Below are 27,749 nucleotides of genomic sequence, written 5' to 3' on the forward strand. Positions count from 1 at the left end.
CCTCAACTCCTCCCAGTTCCTCCTCACCTCCTCTCACATTTGGATCCACCCCCTTTCTGTCTCTCATTAGAAAACAAGTAGGCTTCTTCTAAGGAACAATAATAAGATAAATATAACAAAACAAAACTAACACACTGTAAAAGAACAAAACAAACAGAAGGAAAAAAGCCCAAGAGAAGGCATAAGAAACAGAGACCCACTCATTCTCACACTCAGGAATCTCATTAAAACACTAAACTGAAAGTGTGTGTGTGTGTGTGTGTGTGTGTGTGTGTGTGTGCGCGCGCGCTCGCGCAAAGTACCTGTAGGGTAAAAGAAATAAGAAAAATACATATAAATAAAATTAAATTTAAAATAATATAATGTTTTCTAAATAAAGGAAGAGTCCTGATATGACATTATAAGACAAGGGACCTCCAATGATGCTACTGAGTTCATTTTCTACTGGCCATCCACTACCAGGCATGCAGCCTACACTTAGAGTAGTTTGTTTCCCCAGTGAGACTGCCTTGGAGGAAACTAGATTTTCATTTGCTAGTGGTGCTTGCAATCAATTGGAGACAGCTTCTGGGTTAGGGATAGGAACATGTGTCCACTTCCTCTAGGATCCCATCTGGTGCAGACCAGTGCAATCCCAGTGTATGCTGCCCCTCAGTCTCTGTGAGGTCATATAAGTTGATTTAGCGAGCCTTGCTTCCTTGGTGTCCGCCATCCCCTCTGGCTCTTACACTCTTTGTGCCTTCTCATCAGTGGCGTTCTCTGAACCCTAAGGAGAGGGATCTGATAGAGACGATCCATTTAAGACTGAGTGTTCCAGAATAGCCTCTGCTTAATGTCTAGCTGTGGTCCTCTGTGTTCCTTTCCATCTTCTGCATGAGAAAGCTTCTTTGATGGAGGCCAAGCAAGACATTGACCTCTGAGTTTAACAGAGAGCCATTAGGAATCTTTTTATTGCTACATTTAAAAAATTTTTTTTTATTTATTAACGTTTTTACAACAGTAATATTTGCCTTCACCCTAGGTCTCTGGGCTATCTAGTCTCAAGTTCTTGGTCATTCAAATAGCGTCAGGTATGGGTTCCATCTCATATTGATTGGTTACTCCCATAAGCTTTGTGCCATCCTGCAGGCAGGACACCAGGACTGTTCCCAGAATCTGCCACTGAGTTAGCAGATACCAGGTACCATCTGCCAGGCATGGTCAACAAAGGCAGCTGGCTCATGGTGCATGTGCACATTCCCTTTGGATCACAGATCAATTTCTCCCCAACACCCCTGAACATGCACAGTAATTACCCAGAATCTTTTCGCAATGGAGCGTTTGACTGGGTTGCTTGAGGAGTGGGCACTAGTTCTGTCTTTCTAACAAGCTCCCAGAGGAAGCTACAGCTGGTCCACACTTCCAGTAGCAAAACATTTTTCTCTTCCCCACAGAGGGTGCCTCGGAAGAGGAGACCATCCTCAGCAAGATGGTGATGAAATTCTGGGCCAACTTTGCTCGAAATGGGTGAGGCTGGTGGCAAATATAAAAAGGGCGGGTAAGGTGTAGTCGGGCACACCTTTCGGGAAGGATGACTTCTCGAGTCTGAGTGATAAAAGCCCTCACCATTTTGTGTGATGGGAGTGTGCTATAGTGAGAGCTTTCTAGATTCAGATGGGCTTTCTCAGAAGATGTAAGCTCTCTGTCTGTGGGGGGTTTTCAGCCTCTCTACTGAGATAAGCCAGGGATTCATTCAAACCTCAGAAGGATGGAGGGCTTCATAGCAGCCTTGAGTAATTCTACTTGATTTTTATCCCCAGGAACCCCAATGGGAAGATGTTGTTGCCCTATTGGCCAGAGTATGACGAGAATGAAGGGTACCTGCAGATTGGAGCCACCACCCAGCAAGCCCAGAGACTGAAAGATAAGGAAGTGGCTTTCTGGATTGAGCTCCTGGCTAAGAACCCACCTCAGGCAGAACACACTGAACGCACAGAACAGGCATGAACGGAGGCTTTGCCAGCCTCAGGACCAGGAGCCATGACGGGGCTGTTCCACCTAAGATGTTCATTCACCAAAGATGGATCTTACAGAGTAAACTGTAGGGTTGTACAATGGGAGATGGACAGGAGCCAAAGAGGGGGAATATTTGTGCCTCAATTTGGAAAATAAATTTTCTTTTGGAAATCAAATCAGTAGTCCTGTCTTGTCAGAGAGAAGACAAGTTTAGAGGCTTTGCTTGGCAAAGTTCCAAAGGCCTCTGACTCCCCAGCCTGATATTCAGACATCCAGAACAGCTGTTGAGGCTTTGTTTGACAAGGTTCCAAAGACCTCCAACTGAACAGCACTCTCCTTAAATATTATGTATGGCCCAGGACTAATTTTGCCTAAAAACCACTTTGAAACATGCTTTTTTTTTCTCCTAAAACTGCTTTTCTCTCTATTTCTCAGCACTAATGAAATTTATACTGGAAAACCTTTTCCCACAGAAAACATTGAAAGGAAGCATTGCCCAAAGTCTTGAGACAACGAGAGAGTTTTGGCTCTGACTATTGTGAGCATCCAGGCAGAAACTGCTTGAAAAGAAAGCTAGGACTTTGATATAACAGTACCTGGTTAGATGGTGTTAGCTGTAGTAAAGTAAAATTTGTTCTTCACTGGCTGCTCTTCCAAAGGTCCTGAGTTCAATTCCCAGCAACCACATGGTGGCTCACAACCATCTAGAATGAGATCTGGTGCCTTCTTCTGTCATGCAAGCACACCTATGGGCAGAATACTGTATAAATAATAAATAAATAATATTTTCCCGAGTGTGGTGGCGCATACTTTTAATCCTAGCACTCAGGAGGCAGAGGCAGGTGGATCGCTGTGAGTTTGAGGCCAGCCTGGTCTACAAAGTGAGTTCAGGACAGCCAAGGCTACACAGAAAAACCCTGTCTTGAAAAACCAATAAATAAATAAATAGATAGATAGATAATAAATAATAAATACATAAATAGTTTCTGCTTTGAGAGCAATAGAAGGTGGATGTGAAAGATATTCTTTATAGCTATTTTACAATAGAGGACCTCTTGATAGTTAGCCTAGGCTTGGATAAAGATAGCTAGCACACCTGTTCATTTGGGATGTAAAGTAAGTCAAGATTTTTTTCTCTGTTAGGGATATTTAGTTTCAAGTTATGTCCCTATGTAAACACAATGACTTAAATCCCAGAGAAATTTATGGTTAAACTTTCTGGGGTATTGTTTAAGAAATAATCATCCGGACATGTTGACCATTGCTTGGAAATTGCTTGATTTTTGCTACATGCTTTATTGTAGTCTTGGTGAATCCATGGTAGGAAGAATTGAGCTGGTGAGGAACAGTTGATTAGAGAGACCGACTGTTGGGCACCCGCTCAGCTCTCCCTACCCTGGAACCACCAAAACTTTTTCTTCTCTGATGCCGAAGCTGGTCTACGGAGTGTCTTGAGCTGAAAATAAATTCATCTTCATTGGGAGAGGAGGCAGAAGAAAGAAAAGAGATTCTGACATAGAAAAGCACCCTTTCAGTGGAAGCCTGAGGGAATGGTTCCCAGAATCCAAAGAAAGACAACGGGTGGGATATGGTTATCACCTCATGATTCACCTCCAAGTAGACAGCATTGTCACGCTGCAGAGCTAATGGCCACTTGTGGGAGAATGTGGGAGCATAAAACCCCTGAGAATTACCAACCCAAGGCAGAGTTTGCATCCATCAGATTCCCCTATGGATGTCTGCCAGGTGTTCATGAGTAACAGTGACAGCAGATAGCAAGGCTGGACAAAGTCTGTCACCAAGGGTACAGGCACACAACACTGCACAAACTCTTTTACATGAAGAAACAAAAATCCTACAACCTCTGCAAAAAAAAAAAAAAAAAAAAAGCACGGAAGCTTCTTTTCCAAGAGCTCTACTGAAGACCCACTGAGGCCCCAGACACAGAGCTGTGGTGTTCAGTGTGCCTTAGTGGAGTGCAGGACACGGTCCTGGATGAAGGCGTTAGAGATCTTTCAGTACTGGGGAGAGGCAGGATTTCCCAATTCCAAGGCTGGGGATACAAGGTCTCACTATGACTGGGATTAGATCAGAGCCACCGAGACTGCTCCCAAAATCTGCCACTGAGTCAGCAGATACCAGTTACCATCTACCAGAAGAGAAAGTATGGCAGGAGACTCTCAGTAGGGTCAGGTGAACAGATTGGAAGAACATTTGGGGAAAAAAATAGGACAAAGATCGCAGAGAATACTTTTAGTCACATACAATTTCTCAACTTCGTGTAATTGATACAATGATGCTTGAAGATACAATGTATAATATCTAAAGCTATGGATACTGTACACCAAGGGCAATCACTAAAATGTCTTTGCAGTGCTGGGCATTAGGGGTTGTTGTGGTTGTTGTTGTTGTTGTTGTTGTTGTTGTTGTTGCTTAAAGAGCGTTATGCAGTATTTCAGCATTGGAGATAAGATGAAACTATCATTCTCAAGGCAAGCTGACATGGAAAATGGAGAAAGGAATAAATGAATATCCAGGAGAGTAATAAGTTGAATTCACCTTATGAATTATCTTGCTTAAAAAAAATCCTTAAACACATTAGTTAACAAAGATCTTGAGACTGGATTTAAAAGCCAAAACCCAATTATGTGCTGAATCATATGGAGTCTGACTCCACTTCCCGACCGCTGACTGCTGGTGGCTTTTAAGCTTCGCCAGTCGCCTTCCTCTTTGGCTCCTTATCTGGAGGAGCTGATTAGGAAGCCCTTGGTGCCAGGATAAGACCCAAGCTGCACAAGATCACCCTGGTCCCACCCTCAGACACATTAAAGTCCTAAGCCAGTAACCTTTCCTTCCTGACTGATGGCGCTGCTATCCTGTCCTCCACACTGCTGCCCAGACGTCCAGTCTACACCTTAGAAGACTGTGCAGTTTCTCAGGGGAGGTAGGGTGTGGTTCGTGTCCACTCCCAATGGAGACACGCTGGAAAAGACAGACAGGCCGGAAGCAGGAGACATGTGTACAAAACAGATACTGAAGGAACTTGTGGTGGCTACATGAACATCAGGTTAACAGATACTACGGGGAAACAGGGACATAGAGAATAAAAATAGGCTCCATTGATGTGTGCACATAATAGCCATAGTGTCACACTGGCTTTGCATGGTATCTTGGCTGCCCTCCCCTGGCCCCCAACACCCACACACCCACACAAATCAATTCCAAGACAAATTTGAATGTTGTTGTGACTTCAGGAAATACTCAGAGGTCATAGAGGGGAGACACCAGACAGACAAGGATCGGCCACTGCAGGTGTGGGGCAGCAGGGTTTCAGTGGAAGAATGAAGCAGCCCATGGGAGACCAACAGGAGGTGGTAGAAAGTGGCCAAGGGTTGCTTTATAGCCCCAGGAATAGGACCAAGACAACCTCAAGGAAAAGCTGGGCAGCCCATGTTTACAGCTGCCATGTGACTTCTGTTTCCAGCTCCAGGAATTCTGAATATGATTCCCTTTTCCCAGTTATAAATTCCACTTGCCATCCAATTTTCTGTTTTCTTCTTTATTTTCAGATTTTTCTATCAGGTTAAGAGGTGAAGTGCTTTGGAGTTTTCCCAAAATCCCAGCGGCCAGGTTAGATCACATTTCAGCTGACTGGAATCTTTCTCATTGGGACCCGGACATCTACATGTTTAATTTTCAGGCATTCTGATCCAAACTCCTTATTGATGATCACTATCTGAGTGGAGTCGTACACATATTGCCTGAATTTCTAAAAGTACTGTTTTAATGTCCTTGACATTGAAGATATTCTTTAATGAGCAACTTTAAAATTTTAAGATTACTCTTCACACACATTACGTGCATTTCTACTCTAATATGAGGTATTGTATCCATACAACTCAAGTAGAATGCAAGGCTTACCTCCAATACTTTGAAAATGCTATTTTCAAGGCTGTTTAGGATAGTAAGTCATACGAATTAATTGTTAGTTGATAAAATCACGGACATGTCAATTACTAGTCTATTTTTATCACAAGAATATACATCCTGGGTATAACAGATGGATATGATTCTATAGATAGATAAGATAAAGTAATTAGATAAGGTCTTCAAAACCCTCAGAGTCCTATAGAATATGGCATTTTAAAATGTTTTAATTGTTTTAAGGATTCTTTGACAGTAAGACAGGGTAACTCCTGGCAACACCCAGCCTACCTCGGAGAAGATGATGAGCATCAAAGAATCTCCTTACTGAGATGGCTTCAAATGTGGCAAACAAGCTACTGGGCAAATGTGCTTGTTTCTGCTACAGACTGAATTCTGCCTAAAAGTAGGCAAGCTTGGATGCAGGCCGAGTAGACGGCCAAACTCTGCCAAGACAGGGTAAGCAAGTCCTTAATAGCTCCTGCCTAACAAATATGTCTGTCAGATACACTGGGCCAGAAGGCTGAAAATGATGCTCCAACATTATAGGGAGTTTTGAGTGACTGTTCAGGCAGCAAACTGTCTCTGTCATTTTTTTTCACTTTGGAAGCTGTTAACCTGCACTTCCTGCTTACTTGGGTAACTAATTTTTTTCCTTCTCAAGTCTCTGATGGGGTTGAAGACCAGATAGTTTAGTTTTACAATTAAGCTTAGTTGTTTAGGGGTTAAGATGTGTTTAGGTCTAGAGAGATGTGTTAAGTTGATGGAGATGAGCTATGATAGATACTGATTTATATTCAGAATTTTAAACTCACCAAGATAGGAAATATGTTTTCTTCAAGGTTGCAAAATACAAATAGCCAAAACACTATGAATGTAACATTAGTATAATTCCTAATTGTTTCATGGTTCTTCTTGCTGTATGTACTTTATTGTATATATGTGTAATAATATAAATGTATATGTAAAAAAGTTTTTAAAAACTGATACTTTCATCTTTCAATATGATTTAAGGTATTCACATTTTCAGGAGATGGTGTGTGTCCAAGGCCAAGGCCTCTTTCATCCACCCTTAAATCCTGCAAGTGCATGTCCCTTAAAAGCCTCCTCACTTCATCAAACAAGAACTTGTTGTATTTTCCATCATGGTAGAAATTTATTTTATTTTATTTTTCTCAGAAAGCTCCCCCTACCCACAATTAGTGCTGGACTTTTTCCATGACATCCACCAGAACCAAGGCCACAAACTCTCACTGGCCTGAGTATTTCCCAGTGTCCAGCAGAGGGCAGCACAGGAACAAAGGAACATGTTTGTCTTCAAGGCTGTTGCTGAGATGCAGCAGACCTGGACAAGACTGGAAGCCTTAACACAAAGATACTTGAGAAACTAAAACCCCAGGGTGGCGACACATGCTTGCGATGTCAGCTCTTAGAAAGTAGAAGCAGGAGAATCAGAAATTCAAGGCCATCCATCCTCAGTTATGCAAGGAGTTCAAGGCCAGCCAGCCGTGTATAAAAACCCTCTCAAAAAAAAAAAAAAAAAAAAATTAGAAACAAGTACCAAAATGTATTGCCCTTTTTCTCTGGAACATGTGAAAGTGCGTAAGGGTGCAACCCCGACCTGGGAAGGTGCAGTTCGCAAGCATACCGGAGACTGAAGAACTGAAGATTTTCATTCCCAGACTTTGCATTTTATTTTGCCATGGGGGTGGGGGAAGGGGGCGGGGGGAAGGGGGCGGGGGGAAGAGGGTCAGCGATGCATTTTGGCAAATGTCTGAAGAATGATGAGTGAACAGGCAGGTGGATGATCAGAGCAAGAGACTGAAGAGATGGAGTTGGTTTAACATGGAACATTTGTCCTAAACATGCTTAAAAAAAAAAAAAGCCATGAGTTCTCTGACTGTGGAGGCAGATGGCAGCAGGCCTGGCCACTTGGCAGGAACACGGAAAAGTAATTTAGGAATCAGAAAGAGAACTGCATACAACTTAACAACTTTGCTTTTCAGAACTCACACGCAGAATCCCCTGACACGCTCGTCCAGGGGAGTTACAGATGTGTCCTGATTGCCCAGGACATCAGCCTTGGAGCTGTGCGTTGCTCCAAAATTTCCAGCCTTTTCTGAGGATCTCAGACTAAAGCTTAGCATTTCCTGAAGGTGCCGTTTGCTGTGCCTTGCCTTTGGGAAGCTCAAAGTGGGCTGAGGTTAGAGGGCAACAGGGAGAGACCTTATGTAAGAAGTTGTTAAACAAGTTTGAAATCGTCTGTAATCTGATAGTTGAGTCTGGAACCAATTATAAGAACTTGAACCCAGCCTGGGCCTGGCCTGAATTGCCCTGGGAGCTCTGTGGAACAGGGAGAGCACCTTGTCACCTCATGATCAGACAACTGGACTGCACATGGATGGGGGTGGTGACAAGACCTCACAGTCTGAGGGGGGTTGCACAAAGCCCTTCAGAAGAGCACGGAGACCACCTCACAGGGCCTCCGAGCAACCGGCCTTCCACCATGTGGCTCTTTGCTCTGGCCCTGGCTTCCTTCAACATTTGCATGGCTTTTGGTGAGTTCTTCCAAAATACAGACATGGGGGGGGGGCACATTGGAAGCTACTAGGCCTGGGCTGATGTGGGTGAAGATGGGTACCAGTGCCCCCCACCCAGCAGGATTTCAACATGAGCTGGGGGCAAAAGAACCCAGCAAACTCTACCCATCCCAGAGATGCAGGGAAGAAAAACAACCCCGAACCACAGCTGCAGGTACCAGGAGGTCAGTAAGCTAACACGGTGAGTCAAGAGAGCCCCTAGCTAGCTCCCAGGCCTTATTCCAGCTCCAGGAAGATATGGAGAGAGGCTCATCAGAATTCTAACAGCATCAAGTCAGCAGGTAGAGTGTAGGGCTAGAGCCTAGCTCAGCCCTTCTCATCCCTGTGTCTTTGGGCAAGACACTTTAACTTTGTAGTGTCTGGGTGATGGAGCTGGAAAACAAGAAACCAATAGAACCTTCCTTATTGGGATATTCTGAGGAAGAGCTAGATGGTGGTTTCTATAGCTCTTAGCATGGTATCTATTCAAGAAGCTCAAAAAAATGGATGGATTTAAACGGGTGGTGTTTTTAATGTGTATACTAAGAAAAAATGTGAAATGTGGTTAAGCCAACATGTTAAGAGCCCATGGCCGAGAGATGTTGGTGCTGAGCTGTACGTTGGGTAAGAGGATGAATAAGAGATACTCTTAGACTCAAGAGACTGACTTTGTAGGGGAAGGACCCCAGACACATCTAGATGCTAAAGGGAAAAGGAAGGAGCCACAAGCAATTGGGAGGAGGGAGTGAGGCCTTCAGATCACCGTGGGGATCTGGGCCTTGTCATATGGGAAGGTGTGAAAAAGGGAAGGTGGAACAGAGGTTCACAGGTGGGGGAAAAAAAAAAGAGAGTTCAGAGATTCAGATCCCAAAATACAAGCCCTGGCTGGGAAGAATAAATGGGCTGCAAATGCCGCTAAGTAGAATCCATGGGAAGTGGGAAAGGGTCCTGAAATTCATAGCTGCATGATGGGAAGGATCTCAAATCCCTAGCTAAAGGACCATTTTTGCTTAGTGGACAAGTAAGCATCAGGGACCATTCTGGAGCCAAGGATATTCTTCTGGCGGTTCTTCACCAGGTCACCCTAGCCAGGCTCATGTCTAACACATGAACTCCAATCACGTGGAGCATACAGTTCTTTGCTAAGTCCTTACAGCTTCACTCCTGCCTCAGCTCTTCTTGGGGTGGCACTACACAAAGCCAGCCTGACCCTCCGCCCTGATGCTAAAGGACTGTGACATTCTTGATCGTGGCCATGAACCATAGGTGGGTCCTGTGTGGCCTCAGGGGGCCGGAAACTGGTCCTACCAAAGAACAACCAATAGCCCTAGAGGGTCTTTATAAGAAACCAGGTTGCAAAGCAGATCAGCGTCCACTCTCACAGCTGAGAACATCCACCACCAGAGTGGTGGCGGGCGTCCAGAGAGAAGTGGAGGAGGGGCTGGAAGAGTGTGAAGGCAGCATCTGAGCCAGGCACCAGACAACTGAGGGCAGCCCTTGAGCTCCAAAGAATGGTGCAAACTGCCCTCCTCTATCCCTGCTTCTCCTCCTCCATCTTTCTCACAATCCCTCTGCCTCACCCTCCTGAATGACTTTGGTTCCTTTCCAGATCCCTTCAGTGGTAACGAGCATCTTCTCACCCAGCATCCAACACCAACATTCAACACTTCACTGACTGAGCCATCTCCCAATCTCCACGGCGTGGATGCTTTTCTGCCTCCAGTTCTGGTTTACCCCTTCTGACAACTCTCTGAATTAGGAAGGATGGGTTTTTTTTTTCTCATCCTAATTATATATTAGAAACAACTGATAACCACATGACTATGGTAGCTTATTCATGACCACGTGACTAAAAGTAATTAATACCCCCGTTGAATTCAGCTCTAAGATATCCCCTCTGGTAGGCTTTTATTTACTTTTATTTCTACTCCATGTTCATCAGGACACCCATCTTCACCACCCGTGGTGGACACTGCTCATGGCAAAGTCCTGGGGAAGTACGTCACTTTAGAAGGATTCCCGCAGCCCGTGGCCGTCTTCCTGGGAGTCCCCTTTGCCAAGCCCCCTCTTGGATCCCTGAGGTTTGCTCCACCACAGCCTGCAGAGCCCTGGAGCTTCGTGAAGAACGCTACCTCCTACCCTCCCATGTAAGCCGCTGGGGTGGGCCTGGGCCTCGTTCACTAGGAGACCTGCCCCAGAGAGCTGTAGAAAGAGTCGAGGCTGTTCTCTGATTGATTACACTTTATGTATCCTTAAGATACTATAAGATCCCAAAGGTTTTCCATAGCTGTTAGTGTGCCTTAGAGCCTTTCAGCAAACACGTGTTTGTTGAACATCTGTTATATTCCAGACATATTCTAGGTTTTGATAATGCATCAGAAAACAAAATAAAGAGCCCTTGCCTTCATAGAGTTTGTATCCTAGGAGAGACAGTTGCTGGGGGTAAGGGGTGGGGGGGAATAACTAATTACAAAGCAAGGAAATTAATTGTGTAATGTATTAGAAAGATTAGTGATCCACTCATTGGATAAAAATGCTGTTAGGATATTACTTTCTCACATACTCTGGTGCCTCACCTTTGACCATGTCCCCTGGAGGGGGAGGCCTGGTGGCACTCAGAGGAAGGACAGCAGGTTACCAAGAAGAGACTTGATACCCTATGAGCATATACAGGGGGAGGTAATCACCCTCAGGAACAGTCATAGGGGAGGGGAATAAGGGGAAAATGGGAGGGAGGGAAGAATGGGAGGATACAAGGGATGGGATAACCATTGAGATGTAACAAGAATAAATTAATAAAGTAAAAAAAAAATGCTGTTAGGAAGATAAGACTTGAGGATCATATCTCTCCTCCCATCGTGAGCTCTTAATGGGGGACACTGGTAGTGCTGGGGGTGAGATGTAGTGACTGGAGCAGCTGGGCAGAGAAATCTAAGGTGCCCAGATGGCCTCATAAGAAAGGCACCTAGCTTTTATGCATTCCCTTTTCCCTCTCTTCCCATTCATTGTGTTCCTTTGTAGTTAGGTGGTTTTCTCAAGTACTATTCTTTGATCCTTTGACTTTCTTTTCCAGTGTCTCTGTGATGAGCTTTTGCTTTGTAGTCACTGTGGAGCTTACAGCAAACACCCTGTATTTACAGTATTAAATTGGCAAGACCCCACTATTCATCAAAAAGAAAACTAACACTCTGAATTTCAACTTTTCTCTTCTACTTTGAATTTTTAATGTCACAGGACACATTTTTGTCTTGCCTATTATTGTCAAATACAATAATTTTTTTAAATTCAATAAATAGTTTTGTTGGTTTAAAGATAGGTGTGGACACTATGAATGAAATGCTAAGTTAATTGTAATTGTTTCTCTGTTAGTTCTACCAGCGAAGGTTCACAACCCTGTTACATGCTGTCTTCTATCTGGACCACTCCAGTATTTCTTGCATGGCTGGTAACAATAAATTCCTTTACTTTTGTTTATCCAGGCGTATTAGAGCTACTTTGTGTTTTACTTGCTTTTCTTACTGTTTTTCTTCTTTTACATTTGACTGTTGGGTTTGTTTAAAATATGTCACAGGTGATGTTATTGGGCTTGATCAAACTCGTGGCCTTTGTCCTTACATCCTGATGGATGCCAGTATCTTCCTTCAGGAGAGAGCAGTCTCTGTTATCTTCTTTGAATAAGGTTTCTTGTTCTTTGTCTTTCTCAACTCTCCCCAATAACAGCCACGCTTGCCCTTTTAATGTTTTGAGTGGGTCTCATAAGCTTTCTTCATTCAGTCCCATTCTTTTTCTCACTCTGTGTACTTTCAAATAAACTGCCTTGGGGCTGTGGTTACAGCTCAGTGGTAAACTGTTTACTTAGCAAGTTCAAAAGCCCTCAGCACTACAAAAATGATGAAAGAAAGAAAGATAGATAGATAGACAGATAGATACAAAGAAAGAAAGAAAGCATGAAATAGCCTGTCTTCAAGCACACTGATCTACCATCTGGTATATTTGTTGTTGGTTCATTTCTCACTTCATTACTTGTATTTTTCAGCTTCAGTATTCCTGTTTGAGTTTTTAACACTTAATCTCAATGTTAAATATCTATGGTGACAATATCCACTGTATCTGTTTAACAAGTGACAAGAAATATTTTTATATAGCCAGTTTCTTTTTTAAAAAACCTATGACAATTTATAAATGATTTTTTTTTCATGCTTCCTTAAAGTGTGCTGATCTTCCTTAAGATAGAAACAGCTGTTTGGAGTCAGAGTCTGGGAACTCACACATCCCTGTGATTTGGGGGTCATTTCTCTGATGCCTTGCTTTGTATGTTTATTGAGATTATGTTGCTCTGAATGTCCCTAATACTTGTGGTCATTGTGCAATGTCTACACATTGAAAGCCCAAGTGTCTGCTTGTGCCTGCAGTCACTTTTGTACCCAAATTTTGCTAGAGATTTAAGTACAGTGGACTCTGTTCCTTAAGCCTGTGACAGTTGCACACATCTCAGCAGCAGAGGGCACTCTGACCCAGGCTTTCTGTGAGTTCCTAGAGGCTACTAGCGTCCTGAGGCCTTTTAGACCAGATGGTCTCAAACACACACAAGGACTGTGTACCCAAGATTCCTGAAAATTTAGGCCTGGAATCATGTCCCAGCGGCCAGGCAAGGTTATCCCCCAGAACGTTCATTCACTAGTAGAGACAGATGCCTAATGCAGTAAGAGCGGCTGGAGTTGAGACTGCACGACCTCAGTACCTGTGTGAGGCAAATGCTGGAGAGTCTGTCTCATTGGATCTGATGGGTGCCCATCCCCTGCAGTTACCTGTACAGACATGTTTCACTACAAACATAAGGCATGGAGTTGAAAGTAGGTCCCCTTTGGATCTCCTGTTTGACTGTAATGGGTGTCAGTGCCTCTGCATGGTCTTCATGGGACCCCAGGATTCTTATTAGGACTCCCAGGTAGCTTCATATCCACACCAATATCTCAGGCCTGGCAATGAATCTCGGGGCTCTTCTTTCTCCCCTTCACAGGTGCTCCCAAATTACAGGAGCGGGACCAGTGCTCTCTGATGTCTTCACCAACCAACTAGAAAATGTTCCTCTTGAGTATTCGGAAGACTGCCTTTACCTAAATATATACTCCCCCACTGACCTGACAAGAAAAGAGAGGCTGCCGGTAAGAGCTCAGAATAGCAGCAAGCATTCAGGAGCTTCAGTATCCTGGATCTTCCAGTGCAGGCTAGAGAGGATGAAGGATGCTAGAGGGAATGAAGGATGCTAGCAGTACAGGGATTGTTATGCATGCCTCTGACTTCCCTTGACTAAATGGTTTGGGTTCTTCCATTTTCCCCAGTGATACCAGGCATATGTGGGAGACTGCAGTATTATCTGATAAACACATCCTAATTCTCCCATGTTCTTTCCTAGTGAACATTAGGAAAGCAACATTTGATCTCTTAATTGCTGCTTGAGAATTTGATGCCTGAGGAGTAAAGACATAGTTTCCACTAAAGTCCGAAACAGAAAGAATCTATGACCCAACTCCCACCTAGTTCCACTTTTATGGATAGGCAAAGGTGGAAGGGAACTGTAAGTTACGGTTGACGGACTAAGAACTTGGGTCCCCTGAACTTTAAACAGTATCTTTTAACATGGACTTGGAACAAGCGTGTGGCCTTCCAAGGACACCAGGGTCCATCTGTGAAAACTTCCATGGTCCCATGACGAAGGTGTGTGGGATGCAGACTGGGACAATCCCAGAAGCATTTGCTTTGCCAAACATCTGGGACTTCACTATAATTTGTTTCTCTCCTTGGTTGCCTTTGGCAAGGACCGTTGACCCAGTGAGTCAGCATTTCCCTATAAACAAAGGCTCAGAGATGGACCAAGAGGCTAGCTGCAGGTCACAGGATAGAGGATGGAGCAGACTGCTAGTTACAGGTCATGGGACAGAGGATGGGGCTTTTGGAGAAGTGATCCTTGGGATGGAAGATACCACATAGTAGCTTCTTCAGTATGCCATCGCCCACCAGCCTTTGCATTCAGCCTTCACTCTGAGATGACCTTGCTTCAGTCCTTCTCTTGAGGTGACAGAGGACCCAGGAAAAGGAGAAACAAGGGATGTGGGAGTGTGAAGGCAGGAAAGCCTCCACCTGTGGACACAGGTCCTAGAGCTCAGGGTCTGGATTAATCCTGGATGTGCCTTTGAGAAGATAAGAGACTGGGCTATTTCTTTACGTTCTCAGCCTGTTTCCTCAAATGGATACCTTTCTGTGTGAGCACGGAGAAGTAACTTCCAAGCCACGCTTTAGTCGTGGATGAGCACATACAAAGCAGCAAGAGCATCTGCCTTTTGCCATGGTTGCCCTAACAGCTAACTCACTGAGATGCTGCTGCCGGCCACAGGAGTTAGGAATTCAACGGAAGGGCTCTGAGTCAAGTCTCATGCACTGTAGAACCTCAAGCAGATTGCCTATCTGCTACATGGCTAGGTCATTTTTTAATGTACTTTGAACAGTTTGTGAGTTCTTTTATATTTTGTTAGCAACATGATAGTATTTTATCCTTAGGGTTCTTCCCTGAAATGTGACCTCCAGGAGCCACTAGTTATAAAGTGTGCCTCCTCCCTTTTATTCTGATCCTTAGTCTATATGGCAGTGTCTGGTGGGTAGTGAGCTATCAGGTAATGTCAGTGTTTAACTACTTATTGGAAACATAATGAAGCTTAGGACAGACATGGAGAGGCTTGAGGAAGGCTAAGAGGAACACCCTAAAAAGGGACACCACTGGGGACATGTATGTTTCTTGAGATAAAAATTTCAGTCACAAGGAAGGTTAAGTCAGTAGTGATCCTAGGTCTTACATCCAAGCATGAGACGGGTAGTGTGCTGGTGACAAAAGGACACCTTTGGCTTTGGCTGTCTCATAATGGCACTCTCAGTTGGAAGAACCATTGAAAGACATGGTCTTTGGGACTGGAGAGAAAGGGTAGCAACAATGAATAACTAGGCTGCGTTAAGTGGGATTGTGGTCATGGGCCAACCTTAGGGAGTTAGGAAGGATTAAGCCTTTTGTAGCCATGCAGGCACTCACCGGCTTTGGATAATGGCTTCCTTAGCCATAACCAAGGCCATGATTAGGTCATCAACAGTCATTCGTTCACTGCTTCTTATAACATGCATGGTTCCTTGCTGCCTGTCCAGGTGATGGTATGGGTCCATGGAGGTGGTTTGCTGTCTGGTGGGGCTTCAACTTTTGATGGACTGGCCCTGTCTACCCATGAAAACGTGGTGGTGGTGGTCATTCAATATCGCCTGGGCATCTGGGGATTCCTCAGGTAAGATACTGGGCCCTTTTCAACTTACATTAACACCTCTTTGTCAGGACATTAGGACCTATCCCTGGTTACTTCATCCTCCAAAGGGATTTTTGATGAGTTCCTTGAAGCATCTACGTTTCTTCGTTTCTTCAGTTTGGACCCTGCCTTTGTTCTCTTTCATCACCCACACTTGTGCACCTGCTCTGGACTTTTGTGTCTGCTATTCTCTATGCCTGGAAGGCCTGTTTTTAAACTCATTCATCTTTCAAAGCCTAGCTGTCATGAAACCATGTAGGCTCAATTTTCTTAACCAATACATTTTATTAACAACTTAGTGACTGAGCCTACATCCCTTATAACCCAACTAACCAAAACAATAGGAAATGAGGATTAATGGACACAATAACAAAACCGTAAGGATATCAGTTCCGAGGAATGATTCTCTGGGTGTGAGCCACAGTATTTCTTCTACTGGAACCTGGGGTAACCAGAACCCAGAACCTCAGCAGGAGTCAGAGCCCCAAAGACTTCCCTCGAGCAGTTTTTCTCTAGGAGCGTCTTGAAGTGCAGCGATGAACAGCCAAATCTATCCCAAGTCTCAAAAAAAAAAAAAAATCCACTGCCTCCAGTCCTGGGCTCATTTATATATCTCCTCCCAGAGTCTGTTCACAGGATCTTTTCAGCTGGCAGCAATTAAGCTCCTGCACGAGGTAGTTGCTCTTCTAGTGAGTTAACCTTACCTGTTCTCTCACGAGACCTTTCCGATCCCACATTTGGGATCCTAAAAAACAAGTTTCTTTCCTTCATCTCCCCCTTTCTATTTAATAAAATAAGTTATATACAACAAAACCAGCTATCAAACACGTTTCCTTTCACAGGTGCTGCCCAACACATTGCATTCCCGGCTGCAGTCACTGCACGGCACACAAGTTCAGTGGGACAGGAGGCACAAAGAAGTCTAGAGAGTGCTTGCGTGTTGAGAAAAGAGTAGCTGGGGTGGGTGGAAGCTATCAGAGGAACTGACCTCAAGGAATGTTGTTCCCTGGGGAGTATTAGGGTACAAGCAGCTCACTTCCTGCTTAGCATCTGGCAAATGTAGGCTGAGTGTGGCCTAGAGTCTCCATCAAATCTGTGAAGTCTGGACCGGGTTGCCTGAACTATAATTCTGGCAGCCTTTTCTGCATATTCCTGACATGGAACATAGAGTCCTGGGAGGGTTGCTAAGCAATCCAGCTCAGATCCAGCTGCCACTGGGGGGAGGGAGGTGGACTGAAGCTGGAAGATGGTTCAGTTGGCCTCACAGCTGGCTGCTCTATGTTCTGCCTCAAGAATATTGCCTTCCTCTTAAGGTGCCATGTCTCTTTCGCCCAGGTTCTGTTTGTCTGCTTTCTCTTTCAGCAAGCCTGACACTTCTTCCTCCTCCTCCTCTCCTTCCCCTATGCCTGGACAGCTGTGCTTGCTGAAGCCACCACTGACCTCTACCCTCCCTGGAGCAACTTTCTGACCCCTCAGTAGTAGCTAGGTGAACACTCACGCTTCTAAACTGCTTTCCTGCAGCCCTCAGCTGCCTTCCACCTCAGTGGCTGCTCATGCTCAGCCTTGCCTTACTCCCATTTCCCTGGACGTCTACTTCACAGAGACAGTACGAACCCTTGACAACTGCCTGCTCCACAAAATCACTCTTCCCGTTTTATAAAGCCCTCTGTGCAGCTGTCCCCATTATAATTGCTCATAATAAAGTCCTTGTGTAAGTCTAGACTCTTCTTTATTTTATACCCTATACCTGTGTGGACAGCAGACCCTCCTAGCTCTACCTTTGAAATACATTCAGAGCCCAGGTAGTCATTTATTCCTTGCTTATACCAAGATGATATCCCTGTACCTCTGGCCTACACTACTATAATGACCATTTAGTTTTTCTCACTGCCTCTTTAATGCGGTGGCTATTCCAAATTGGGCCACACTCACCTCCACAGAGGGTTCCCGCCTTTCTAACAAGTGTGTTCATAGCTCTTATGGCTGGAGATTCTGCCATCTATAAGCAAAATCTTGAGATACCCTTTGGGTAGGAAGCTTAAGAAAAGGTCTTGAGTTCTTTCCTTGAGGTCATCATGTTTTGGAAGGTCTCTGTGCCTATGATGGGTGTCTCAAGCCTTTTTCCCCCCAAGTTGTCCTGATAATCAGCCTCCTGCCAATCTCCTTAGTGAGTAATCTCTTGGCCCCACCCCTAAATACTTTTTCTCTGTAACCACATGCTAATTTACCACGTGTTTGTAGTCTGCTTCCCTCTGCTCTTCAGCCTCACTGAAAAACCTCACTACCCAGTAGTGTCTGCACCATGTCCTGAAGGCTTAGCTCTTTAGAGACCATTTCTACCATATAAAGTTCTTGATCATTCTTACTGTTAGCCTCCCATGAAGCTTCAGGGTGTGGGCTTAGCTTACCCGAGTTCTTCATAAAGATGTGCAGACCAGTCTTTATTATAATCAGGGGTTGTATCCCTTTGCAATTGCTCCTCTAACCTCCTTGTCACCTGAGTCATCTATAGCATCCCACCTACAGCACTTCAGGATGACTAAGTCTGAAGTCACTTTCGCATATGCCACTTTTCCACATTAGGCCACTTTCCATGGGTATAACCTAAAGCTTAGCACTCTGTAAAATATGAGGTTGGGCTGGAGGGATGGTTTAGTGGTTAAGAGTAAGCACTGCTTTCGTAGGGGACCCAAGTTCAATTCCTAGCACGCACATTGGGCACCTGACAATTGACTATGTCTCTTGCTCCAGGGAGATCCCGTGATTCTGACTTCTTGCAGGTACTAGCTTCTGCACATGCACAGACCCTCGCTACACACACACATAATTAAAAACAAAAACAAAATTTTAATTTTAAAGTAAGATTTATTTATCACACAGCCTTAAAGGCTGAAAGTCAAGCACCATGGTTCCAGCTGTGGAAGCTCCGGACTGTGTCACATTGTGGCAATGGGGACATCCGGAAGCCAGAGAGCAAGCAGGGGCCAGGCTTGATCAGCTCTAACTTTCTCATATGAACTAGCCTGAATGCTACTGGAACCACCTGCATTCTAGGACCCTCAGTAGCCCAATCACTTAACAATCAACTGACTCCCCCTTTAAAGGTTGAACCACCTCCCAGCATCTCTCCACTAGAGACGAATCTTTTATCATATAGACCACTGAAGGATAATCCGCACCCTAGCCGTTGCCAGTCCCCCACCCATCGCAGCACAGCTATAACGTCTCTCTCTGACTCCTACTCGCATCATTCTCTTCCAGCACAGGTGATGAGCACAGCCGAGGGAACTGGGGTCACTTAGACCAAGTAGCTGCACTGCAATGGGTCCAGAACAACATTGCTAACTTCGGAGGGGACCCAGACTCTGTGACCCTCTTTGGCGAGTCAGCAGGAGGAGAAAGTGTCTCTGTCCTTGTAAGTATTCCTGGCTCCGAACTCTATGTCTTGATGTGGCTGCTGATGCGATCTCTTGAAGACCATTCGATCCAGCCAAAGGCACTTTGCCTGACAAGACCTACACTTAGATTTCCTCTACTCCTAAGAGGCGCAGACCTCAGCTCTGTGTCCTGACGCTGGAAAAATGTCTTCTCTTTTAAGTGAGTTCATTCTTCTTCCTAAGCACTTGGTTTTGCAGCTCAACCTGACTTGTGGTGAATAAAGAGATGCTAAGCGTCTGATAGAAGGTCACTGTTTGGCTGGAAACTTGATTTACAGGTAGAGAGAATGTTAGCACTGGGGTTGTTCTTGTGGCTTGTTCATGACTAAGAAGGTGGACAGCAGTCTCTAGGCTTAAGGCACTGTGCTTTAGGAGAAGTCAGTGAGAGAGAGGGAAGAGAGAGAGAGAGAGAGAGAGAGAGAGAGAGAGAGAGAGAGAGAGAGAGAGAGAGAGAGAGAGAAACAGGAGATGGGATGGAGGTCATAGACAACCTTCAGATGTGCGTGAACTTGCTGGCATAGAGATGGCGGTAGAGTGAAGGAAGCTATAGAAAGCAGTGGGAACTGTACAAAACCCTCCAGTCACCTCAGAGTTGGGTAGATCAGCCTGATTATCTTTTAAACTTGTGTCAACTTGACAGCTGAATAGTCACAGGGTAATAATTTATATTTGTAGAATAGATTTTAAAGGGAGGGGAAAAAAGATTAATGTCAAAGGAGAAAGAAGTCATCCCCAATCCCACCACCCAGGCACTGTCACTGTGTCATCTTAACATGTATTTCTCTTGTCTTTCTCCTACAACTTTCTCTCTCCCCATGGCCTCTGTTTACCAACTTATCTTGTCTCTCTAACTCTTTTATGTGTCATGAAACTTTTTAAGAAAAAAATTTCTTCAGTGTTACACTGCCATAAACACTGCCTAGGTGATGCTAAATACGTTTCCTTAGTACTTGCTTTTATGACAGCATGGTATTCCATGGTAATTATATAACATTGTTTGTTTTCCAGTGTTATAATATTAGAACCTTAGGTTGCACCTTATTTTTACTGTCATATACACCGTGAATTGTCTTTATTTATATTTTATTTATTTTGTGTTTGTTGGGTGTTATAAGTTATTTTTTGCACATGTCGGTTATGCTCTCTCACCTTCTATTTCTCCTCCAGGTCTCCTGACCTCCCTATCTACCCAACTTCATGTTCTTCTCAAAAAAGACAAAACCAGAAATCAGAACAAACAAAAAACACAACCAAAAGTACAAAGAACACTAAACAAAACAACAATAAAAAGCACACACTCACACGTGCACACATCTGGGGAAAAACATTTTTTATTGTGGGACCTGCCCTTGAGTGTGCTTGGCACACACTTGACACACATCTGCTGTCACTCTACTGGAGAAAACTAATTTTCCCTCTCCCAGCAGCTTTCAACTGTGCATGCTTTCTGATGAGGGTGGAACATTGTGCCTGCTCTTCTTCTCTGTGTCAGACTTGGTCTTGCTTTAACTTGTCAGTGCTGTGAGCTTCCTTTTAAAGAATTTTTAAAATGTAAAATACATGATTTATCTAAATTCTTTCAAATTTCTGTGACTGCTTATTTTGGTTTTTTGAGATTGTAATGTAATTATTTTCTCTTCCCCTTTCTCCTCACAAACTCTATACCCCTCTCTTTCAAATTGATGGCTTTTTTCATTAATTGTTTTTGCATGCATATATGTATGTTATATATATATATGTGTGTGTGTGTGTGTGTGTGTGTGTGTGTGTGTGTGTGTATAATGTATATGTCTATATGTATATACATGTACACTCCTAAGTACAACCTGCTCATTTTTTATAATGCTAATTGTATGTATCTTTTCAGGACTGACCATTTGGCACTGAACAACCAGTTGGTGTGTTCTTCCCCCTGGAAGACTATTTCCCCCACTCTTTGCATCCCTTAGTTGCCCATTGCCTGTACTTCTTTGTGTAGGACTGTGAGGCCTTGTGGGTTTTCCTCTGCACTTTGGCATGTCGATTGTTGTTGTTCCTGTTCAGCTCATACTTAAGCAGTCATGCAGACGTACATTATGACTGTTGCTTCTGACATGATTGGGAGATAGTCTCACAGCAAACTCCCTGACCTTACCTCTTTTCCATCTCCTTCTGTGCACAGTTCCCTGAGCTTTAGATGCCAGAGCTGTTTTGTAGATGTATCCACTGAGCCTGGGCTCCACGAGCCTGCCTTTTGATTGGCTGTGGTTTTCTGTAATGGTCTCTATCTATTGAAAAGAGACATTTCAGCTCTCTATTTGTACTTAGACTTTAACAAGAGGGCAAGCATGTCTGGTATTGGAAACCTAGCCAGCTATCCAGGACTAATGAAGCCACAGATCTTGGAAGAGAAACCACACCCATTTCTCTACTAAGCCAGTATAACCCCTAGCTATGTTCTCTATATCTGTCCTTACACCCACAGATAAGTGTAGTCCCCACCCCTCACCAAGGAAATGTCTTTAAAACTCTTTGCAGATGCTCATGGTCATCTTCCTAAGACACTTTCTGAGTATTAGGGACACTGAAACAGAGTTTGTAGCTAGGAACTGTAAAACCTTTCTTTTCAGTGTTGCTGTGCATGCACATACTCCCTACTCTATCCCTGGCTCTGAGGAGAGCTGGGAAGCAAGCAAAGACAGGTAAGGAGCTACTACATCCCCTGAGAACCAGAGTCTGCAGGCAAGGGATGTAGGTGTGGGAAACTGTACAAGATGAGCAAGTCAGCAGCCATCTTCCTTGAGCATAAACTCTCCTTCCCTCTCCGCCACCCCCAGGTTTTGTCACCTCTGACCAAGAACCTCTTCCAAAGGGCCATTTCTGAGAGTGGTGTGGCCCTCACTCCATGTCTGTTCAGGGAGAGTACCAGGCGAGGGGCTGAGGTAGGTGACCAGGGCATTCTGTTATCCAGATGATACCACCAAGTATTGGAGAAGCAATAGACAGCACCCAATCTTTTGATTTCTCATTAGGAAATTGCATCAGAATGTAGAAGTGATTTATCAAGGTCACTTCATGATCAGGGCCAAGCTGAGGCTCAAGCTCAAGACAACAGACCTGCCAGCTCTGCTCAACTCCCTGAGAACACTGCACAAAGTGTAGCAAGACAGGCTGCTAGGCTGGAGAGCCATCAGTGGCCTGTAATTATGGCATATCTTCATCAGAATCTGAGTTCTAGGGCTCTGCTTGCAGGCTATGGATCTGGCATGATTCCTCCCCGAGGCCCTGGTAACCAGGGTTCCCAGAACATCCATTCATTGGGAATATCAATGTGCCTTGCAGCCTAGAAAAGGAGACTGATTTTTTTAAAAAATGTGCAAGGAAACAAATGATAAGATCTCAACAATAAGAAGATGCGGAAAGAAAAGAGATTAACCAAATTTGGCAATATCACAATAATCCGAAAGGAACATTTAGTGAGAATGTGACCAATAAGTAAGAACCAGAAAAAAGAGACATATTTACCTGGTGAATAAAGAATATCCCAAGATATGCAAATGTCCAGTGCAAAGGGGATCCTGTGTGAGAAAGTGATGGGAGGCTGGTGTGGTCAGAGCAGACAGAATGAGCAGAGAACAGAGTGAGCCAAGAGTCTCTTCCTCTGGATTCTAACCTAGCCCATGCAAACCATCATCAGCCTCTTCCTACCCATGCAAACCATCATCAGCCTCTTCCTACCCATGCAAACCATCATCAGCCTCTTCCTACCCGTGCCTTCTCCTCTAGCCAGTTTGCTTCCAGTCCATATGGATGACACACCTGCCGCTGCCATAACTAACTTGCTCTTGGTTCAAGAAAGTAGTAGCATTATTCTGCAATTTGAGGTCAAGGGGTGGGGAAGCAGTATTATTGCTTTGATATTTCTTTATAACAACTGGGTATGAATTCAAAAGGTAGAATTTGGAATTGTGTGCTTCTAGCCACCATTTCACGGTGTCATTCTTAAAAAAAAAAAGGTCAGCTTTTAGATAATCATATCCATGTTATCATACAAATGGCAACTAAGACACAAATGTGTGAGCCATGTCACAATCCAGTGGATAGCAGGGGGAAAACTCTGAAGCCAGAAGCTTTGCCTGCTGGCTTACAGCACTTTCTGCTACCACATCCCACAACTGGGCTAGAGATAGAAGGCCTCTCTCTGTATTTGTGGAGGGGGAGTGACAATGCCATCTAACTCTACTGTTCCCTGTGTGATTGCTGCAGCAAGTCGCCATGGCTACCGGGTGTGAGGTCACTACATCAGCCGGCATAGTTCAGTGTCTGCGTGACAAGACAGAGGAGGAACTCTTGGTGACAACACTGAAAATGGTATGTGTGTCTATTTCAGGGGTCCCCACACTTCTGTCTGAGGTGCAGTAGTCCTCATGTTCTTAACAAGCTGTGTGGGGACCTTTCTGGAACAGTGTCAGCCTTCTGATACAAGTTAGATTTTTTTCCCTTACTATGAAACAATACAAATGTCCAAAAATAATATGTTGAGAAAATGCATAACAATATTCCAGCCTTATCAAAACAATGATTTTTACCATTATTATAGTTCGATTATTGGAATACATTTTCTATTCAGAGAAGTAACACCCACCCTAGATTTTAGGGCTGGAGATAGTAAGCACAAGGGTTTTTAGAAGTGTTCCAACCTGTCTAACAGTTGGTTAACTGACTTTTTGAAATAGAACTTTGCAAGTAATCTTCCTAGTTTCTATCTTTCCTTCTACTCTTTCTGTAAGTTTTGAATCAGGAGGAATCAAGAATAAAGATAGATAATTAATAATAGGAAACAAGAAACTATCAATTATAAGTTTGTAGTGGTCTGACTCTAGGGTAACCACTCATCCATCCATCTCTCCATCCATCCCTCCCTCCATCCATCCATCCATCCATCCATGTAGCCACCAATCCATCAATTTAAGCATGATGATCTTCCACAAATGGAACATCAGCCCATCTATAGTGCCTCATTTATCCTTTTTTGGTCATTTTAATACTTGTGCAGCATCCAGCCTTTAGTATTTGTTCCAACAAAACAATGATCTATTATCATTTATCTGCCCTTTATCATCCTCTATGCATGAATTCATCTGAATCACCAATATCCACTAAGGTGAATATTATGTGACAATCCATCATTCAGCTGTCTATCCAGGTACTTAATGGATTAGATGAGGTAAGAAGGCAGAGTATACATTCATTACACCCAGCTAAGATGCTTGAAAGGAAGGTGACACTAGAAGATGGGGACCTTGTCAGAACACCAAGAAAACACAGCATCCAGGTCCATGTGATCTGTTGTCTTCATTGGGAAGATGTGAGTGTGAGGTCAGAGGTCAGAGAAACTTGAAACTTTGACTCCCCTACCTCTTGATCTTGCTTTCATTCTTTCTCTTTCTCAGTCCTAGATGCTAGAGGATAATCCTGGACCCATAGCATCCCATTAGCACTGCCTGTTTGTCCTGGCACATTAGGTTCTCATAAAATGATCAAACTATTCAAACAAAACATAAATGGTTTCCAAAGCTTGAAGACAAATTCTTCAGTGAGTCTTCTTGTGACACAGGAAGAAAAAGCATATTAGGAAAGGTAGGCACACTAATAGTGTCATCTCCAGATCTAGGGACCATCATTCTGGGTCCCAGGGTCTGTCTCTTTCCTTGTGCCTATCCTGCCTTGCCTTACTCCACTATCATGTGTTCCATGCCCAGTAGGCTCAAGGCTTCACACACTGGGCTCAGCCAAGGAGGGACCAGGACAGAAAACCTGACAAATCGGGAATGTAGCTAAAGGCCAGTCTTTGCACAGGGACACCTGCTCATCACATCTTCTGCCTTTGCCTTCACAGAAATTCTTTGCTCTTGATTTGCTCGGAGACCCCAGAGAGGTAAGGATCTTTGCTTTCCCATTACAGGTGCTGAGTCTTAATGCCTTTCATCTTCAATTAACTATGAAGCAAAGAGTTCTTGTGAAGTGGTGGTTATGTTCCGTGCATGTGTTGCAGAGGCCCGGAGAAGGTAGTCACATGCCAAAATAACATAGCCAGGAAAGCCACAGGCAGTGCTGATTGCCACATTGCAGTGTGCCCAATGAGTGCATACCCTCCTGGGTTTGGGTATCCCCTTCTCCTTTACATTTCCTGGCTCTGTAAGAGGAGACAAGACTAGAAGCTTCCACTGACAAGGAAAAAATATGTTTAGGTAAGGATCTTGGGAGCCTTCACCAAGGAGCTTAGGACTGATGCACCCAGAAGAAACTCTAACTTTGCCTTCCATCTCCTGGTCCTGTCCTCCTACCTCCTAGCAGTGGCCTTTGTCCTGTGCCATTTTCTGTAAAAATGTCAAATATCTACAGTCCTAGTCTATGCTGTTTCCCTGGAGTTCATCAATGGTCCTATGAGGATGGTGTAGAATTTTATGTTTCATTGATACATTTTTGGACCCCATCTCTATGCAACTTTATTATGCATATACAAATATTCCAGAATGTACAACCTTCTAATCTCCTTACCAGTGCTACCCACAAAGTCAGAATTCAGCTCCTCACAGAAACTTAGTCCTTTTGGGGGCCTTGAACTTCTGTGGCCTCTGTCTATGGTCATGTAGTTTGATAGTGTGGGCTTCCCCATCAGATAGCAAGCAAAGGAGGCATGAGTGTTCGGTGGAGCTAGTAACACGTGCTGTTTATTCCCAGAGCTACCCCTTCCTGACTACCGTGATTGATGGAGTGCTTCTGCCAAAGGCACCAGAAGAGATCCTGGCTGAGAAGAGTTTCAACACTGTCCCCTACATCGTAGGCATCAACAAGCAAGAGTTTGGCTGGTTCATTCCAACGGTGAGAAAATAATGATCTCAAAAACCGATTCCCCCCAAACCCATCATCACCTGTGCCCAGGACTTCTTTCTTTTCTGAACCTCTCTTTGAATCCAGGAAGCTGTTCTTATTGTCGCTAGTAGACATTTCCATGGAAACATTCTCCAAGACAGTACAAGTGTGCTGTGGGATGTACAGTTCTAGGACCTCTGCTCTCCACATTCTTTCTTCTAAAGAATTCTGGCAGACTCCAAGTGAGAGATCTGCAGTGATGATAGCTGTGCAGATTGCTCTTGATCTTATCCCCAAGGCCAGGAAGTGATGGAAATTGTTCAGATGGACACCCAGAAGGGAGAGGGAGCTGGGAGTTCAGGAGTCAGTGCTGCTTCCCCCCTTGGAGTTGGACTCCCATGCCCCATACATTTCTGCAAGTACACTAAGATGTTTCATTGCAAAGATTGGTTTTACTTAAGTGAAAACTTGGTACCCAAAAGGAAAATGGGATTTTCTTGTGCTAAAAATAGAACAATGAAAAAAAAACATATTCAATTAGAATGATGGGCTTTCACTCATAGTGTGGCTGCATTAGGGAAGAAATTGAGTACAAAATTAACTCAGATTCCTGGCACCAGGAGTGGGGGAGATTTCTTTGCTGTGAAGTTCTCAAAGACCAACTGTGCTAGGAGGAGAGAGTCTGTGTGGCCAGATAAACTTCCTTCTCTTCATGGGAGCATTCAGAGCTGTAAGTTAAAATTGAGCCCTTACCAAAGTGAGGGATTTTTCCTTCCATAAAGACTAGGAGGACAAGAGCAATCTCCTCAGATGTTTTTACTTCAAAGAAACTTTAAAAGTTATAGAAAATTGCTCTCTGGTCCTTGAGGAAACTGTTGTGGTTGGAACATTCAGATCTCAGGGAGCATCATAGAGGTTGGTAACTGCAAGCTTTCTGCAGTAGCTGTTTTAACAGAGGTTGGGGACACTCTGTTGAAACCCAGGATTTCCCCTGGCAGCGCTCAGCTTCCCAAGTAAGCATGGCAGGGAATAGGTTATGCTTCTACAACTACACAGATGTTGGGGTGTCTCTGACTGCAGAGATTTGAACATAACAGCATGAGATAAGAGTTCTCACACTCTCGATACCGAAGGATTTCGCAGATCACCCAATGACATAGCCATCATGGTTGCTTGTGCATTCCTCAGTTACATGACTGTGATTTGAAGGTGGGATGTCTTGTGCCCTCTATCTTTGAGGTCTTGGCTTCTAAGTACCTGATCTTTATTTCCCCTCATTGTCTAGATGATTTTTGTGTATATTCCAGCTTGATAAACAAACATGCACCCATACACACACACACACACACACACACACACACACACACACACACTTACAAACACACATATACACTTATAAACATATACACACATTCACACATTACACACACACACACACACACACACACACACACACACGGCTTCTGAAAAACATGCTAAGCATGCTTTTAATCTCTTTTGTATTCTTTCAGTTTCTGGATAAATCCATCAAGTTAACCACTATTGTCTAATTCATCAAAACCCACGCATATCTAGGCCTGTAAACACCTTCATTCTGTTCAGTTGGATTGAAAAGT

At 44.0% G+C, this 27,749-nt stretch overlaps 2 protein-coding genes across 2 annotated transcripts in view; both read left to right on the forward strand.

The window, feature by feature from the left end:
• The window catches only part of LOC311583113 (uncharacterized protein), a 59,972-nt gene extending 57,831 nt beyond the window's left edge, over positions 1-2,141 (forward strand). The window contains exons 26-27 of the mRNA XM_084756429.1: positions 1,434-1,506; positions 1,800-2,141. Of these exons, the coding sequence (XP_084612555.1) occupies positions 1,434-1,506; positions 1,800-1,986 (260 nt within the window). The 3' untranslated portion in view covers positions 1,987-2,141. The remainder of the gene's footprint in view (positions 1-1,433; positions 1,507-1,799) is intronic.
• A 6,122-nt stretch (positions 2,142-8,263) lies between these two features.
• Positions 8,264-27,749, forward strand: part of LOC311583866 (liver carboxylesterase 1-like) — a 28,364-nt gene continuing 8,878 nt past the window's right edge. Inside the window, exons 1-9 of the mRNA XM_084757789.1 lie at positions 8,264-8,477; positions 10,441-10,645; positions 13,519-13,663; positions 15,690-15,823; positions 19,103-19,256; positions 22,095-22,199; positions 23,524-23,628; positions 25,157-25,195; positions 26,002-26,142. Coding sequence (XP_084613915.1) covers positions 8,294-8,477; positions 10,441-10,645; positions 13,519-13,663; positions 15,690-15,823; positions 19,103-19,256; positions 22,095-22,199; positions 23,524-23,628; positions 25,157-25,195; positions 26,002-26,142 — 1,212 coding nt within the window. The 5' untranslated portion in view covers positions 8,264-8,293. The remainder of the gene's footprint in view (positions 8,478-10,440; positions 10,646-13,518; positions 13,664-15,689; positions 15,824-19,102; positions 19,257-22,094; positions 22,200-23,523; positions 23,629-25,156; positions 25,196-26,001; positions 26,143-27,749) is intronic.

This window comes from Acomys minous (genome assembly GCF_964271855.1).
Source record: "Acomys minous genome assembly, chromosome: 14".
In the NCBI taxonomy this organism is placed as follows: Eukaryota; Metazoa; Chordata; class Mammalia; order Rodentia; family Muridae; genus Acomys; species Acomys minous.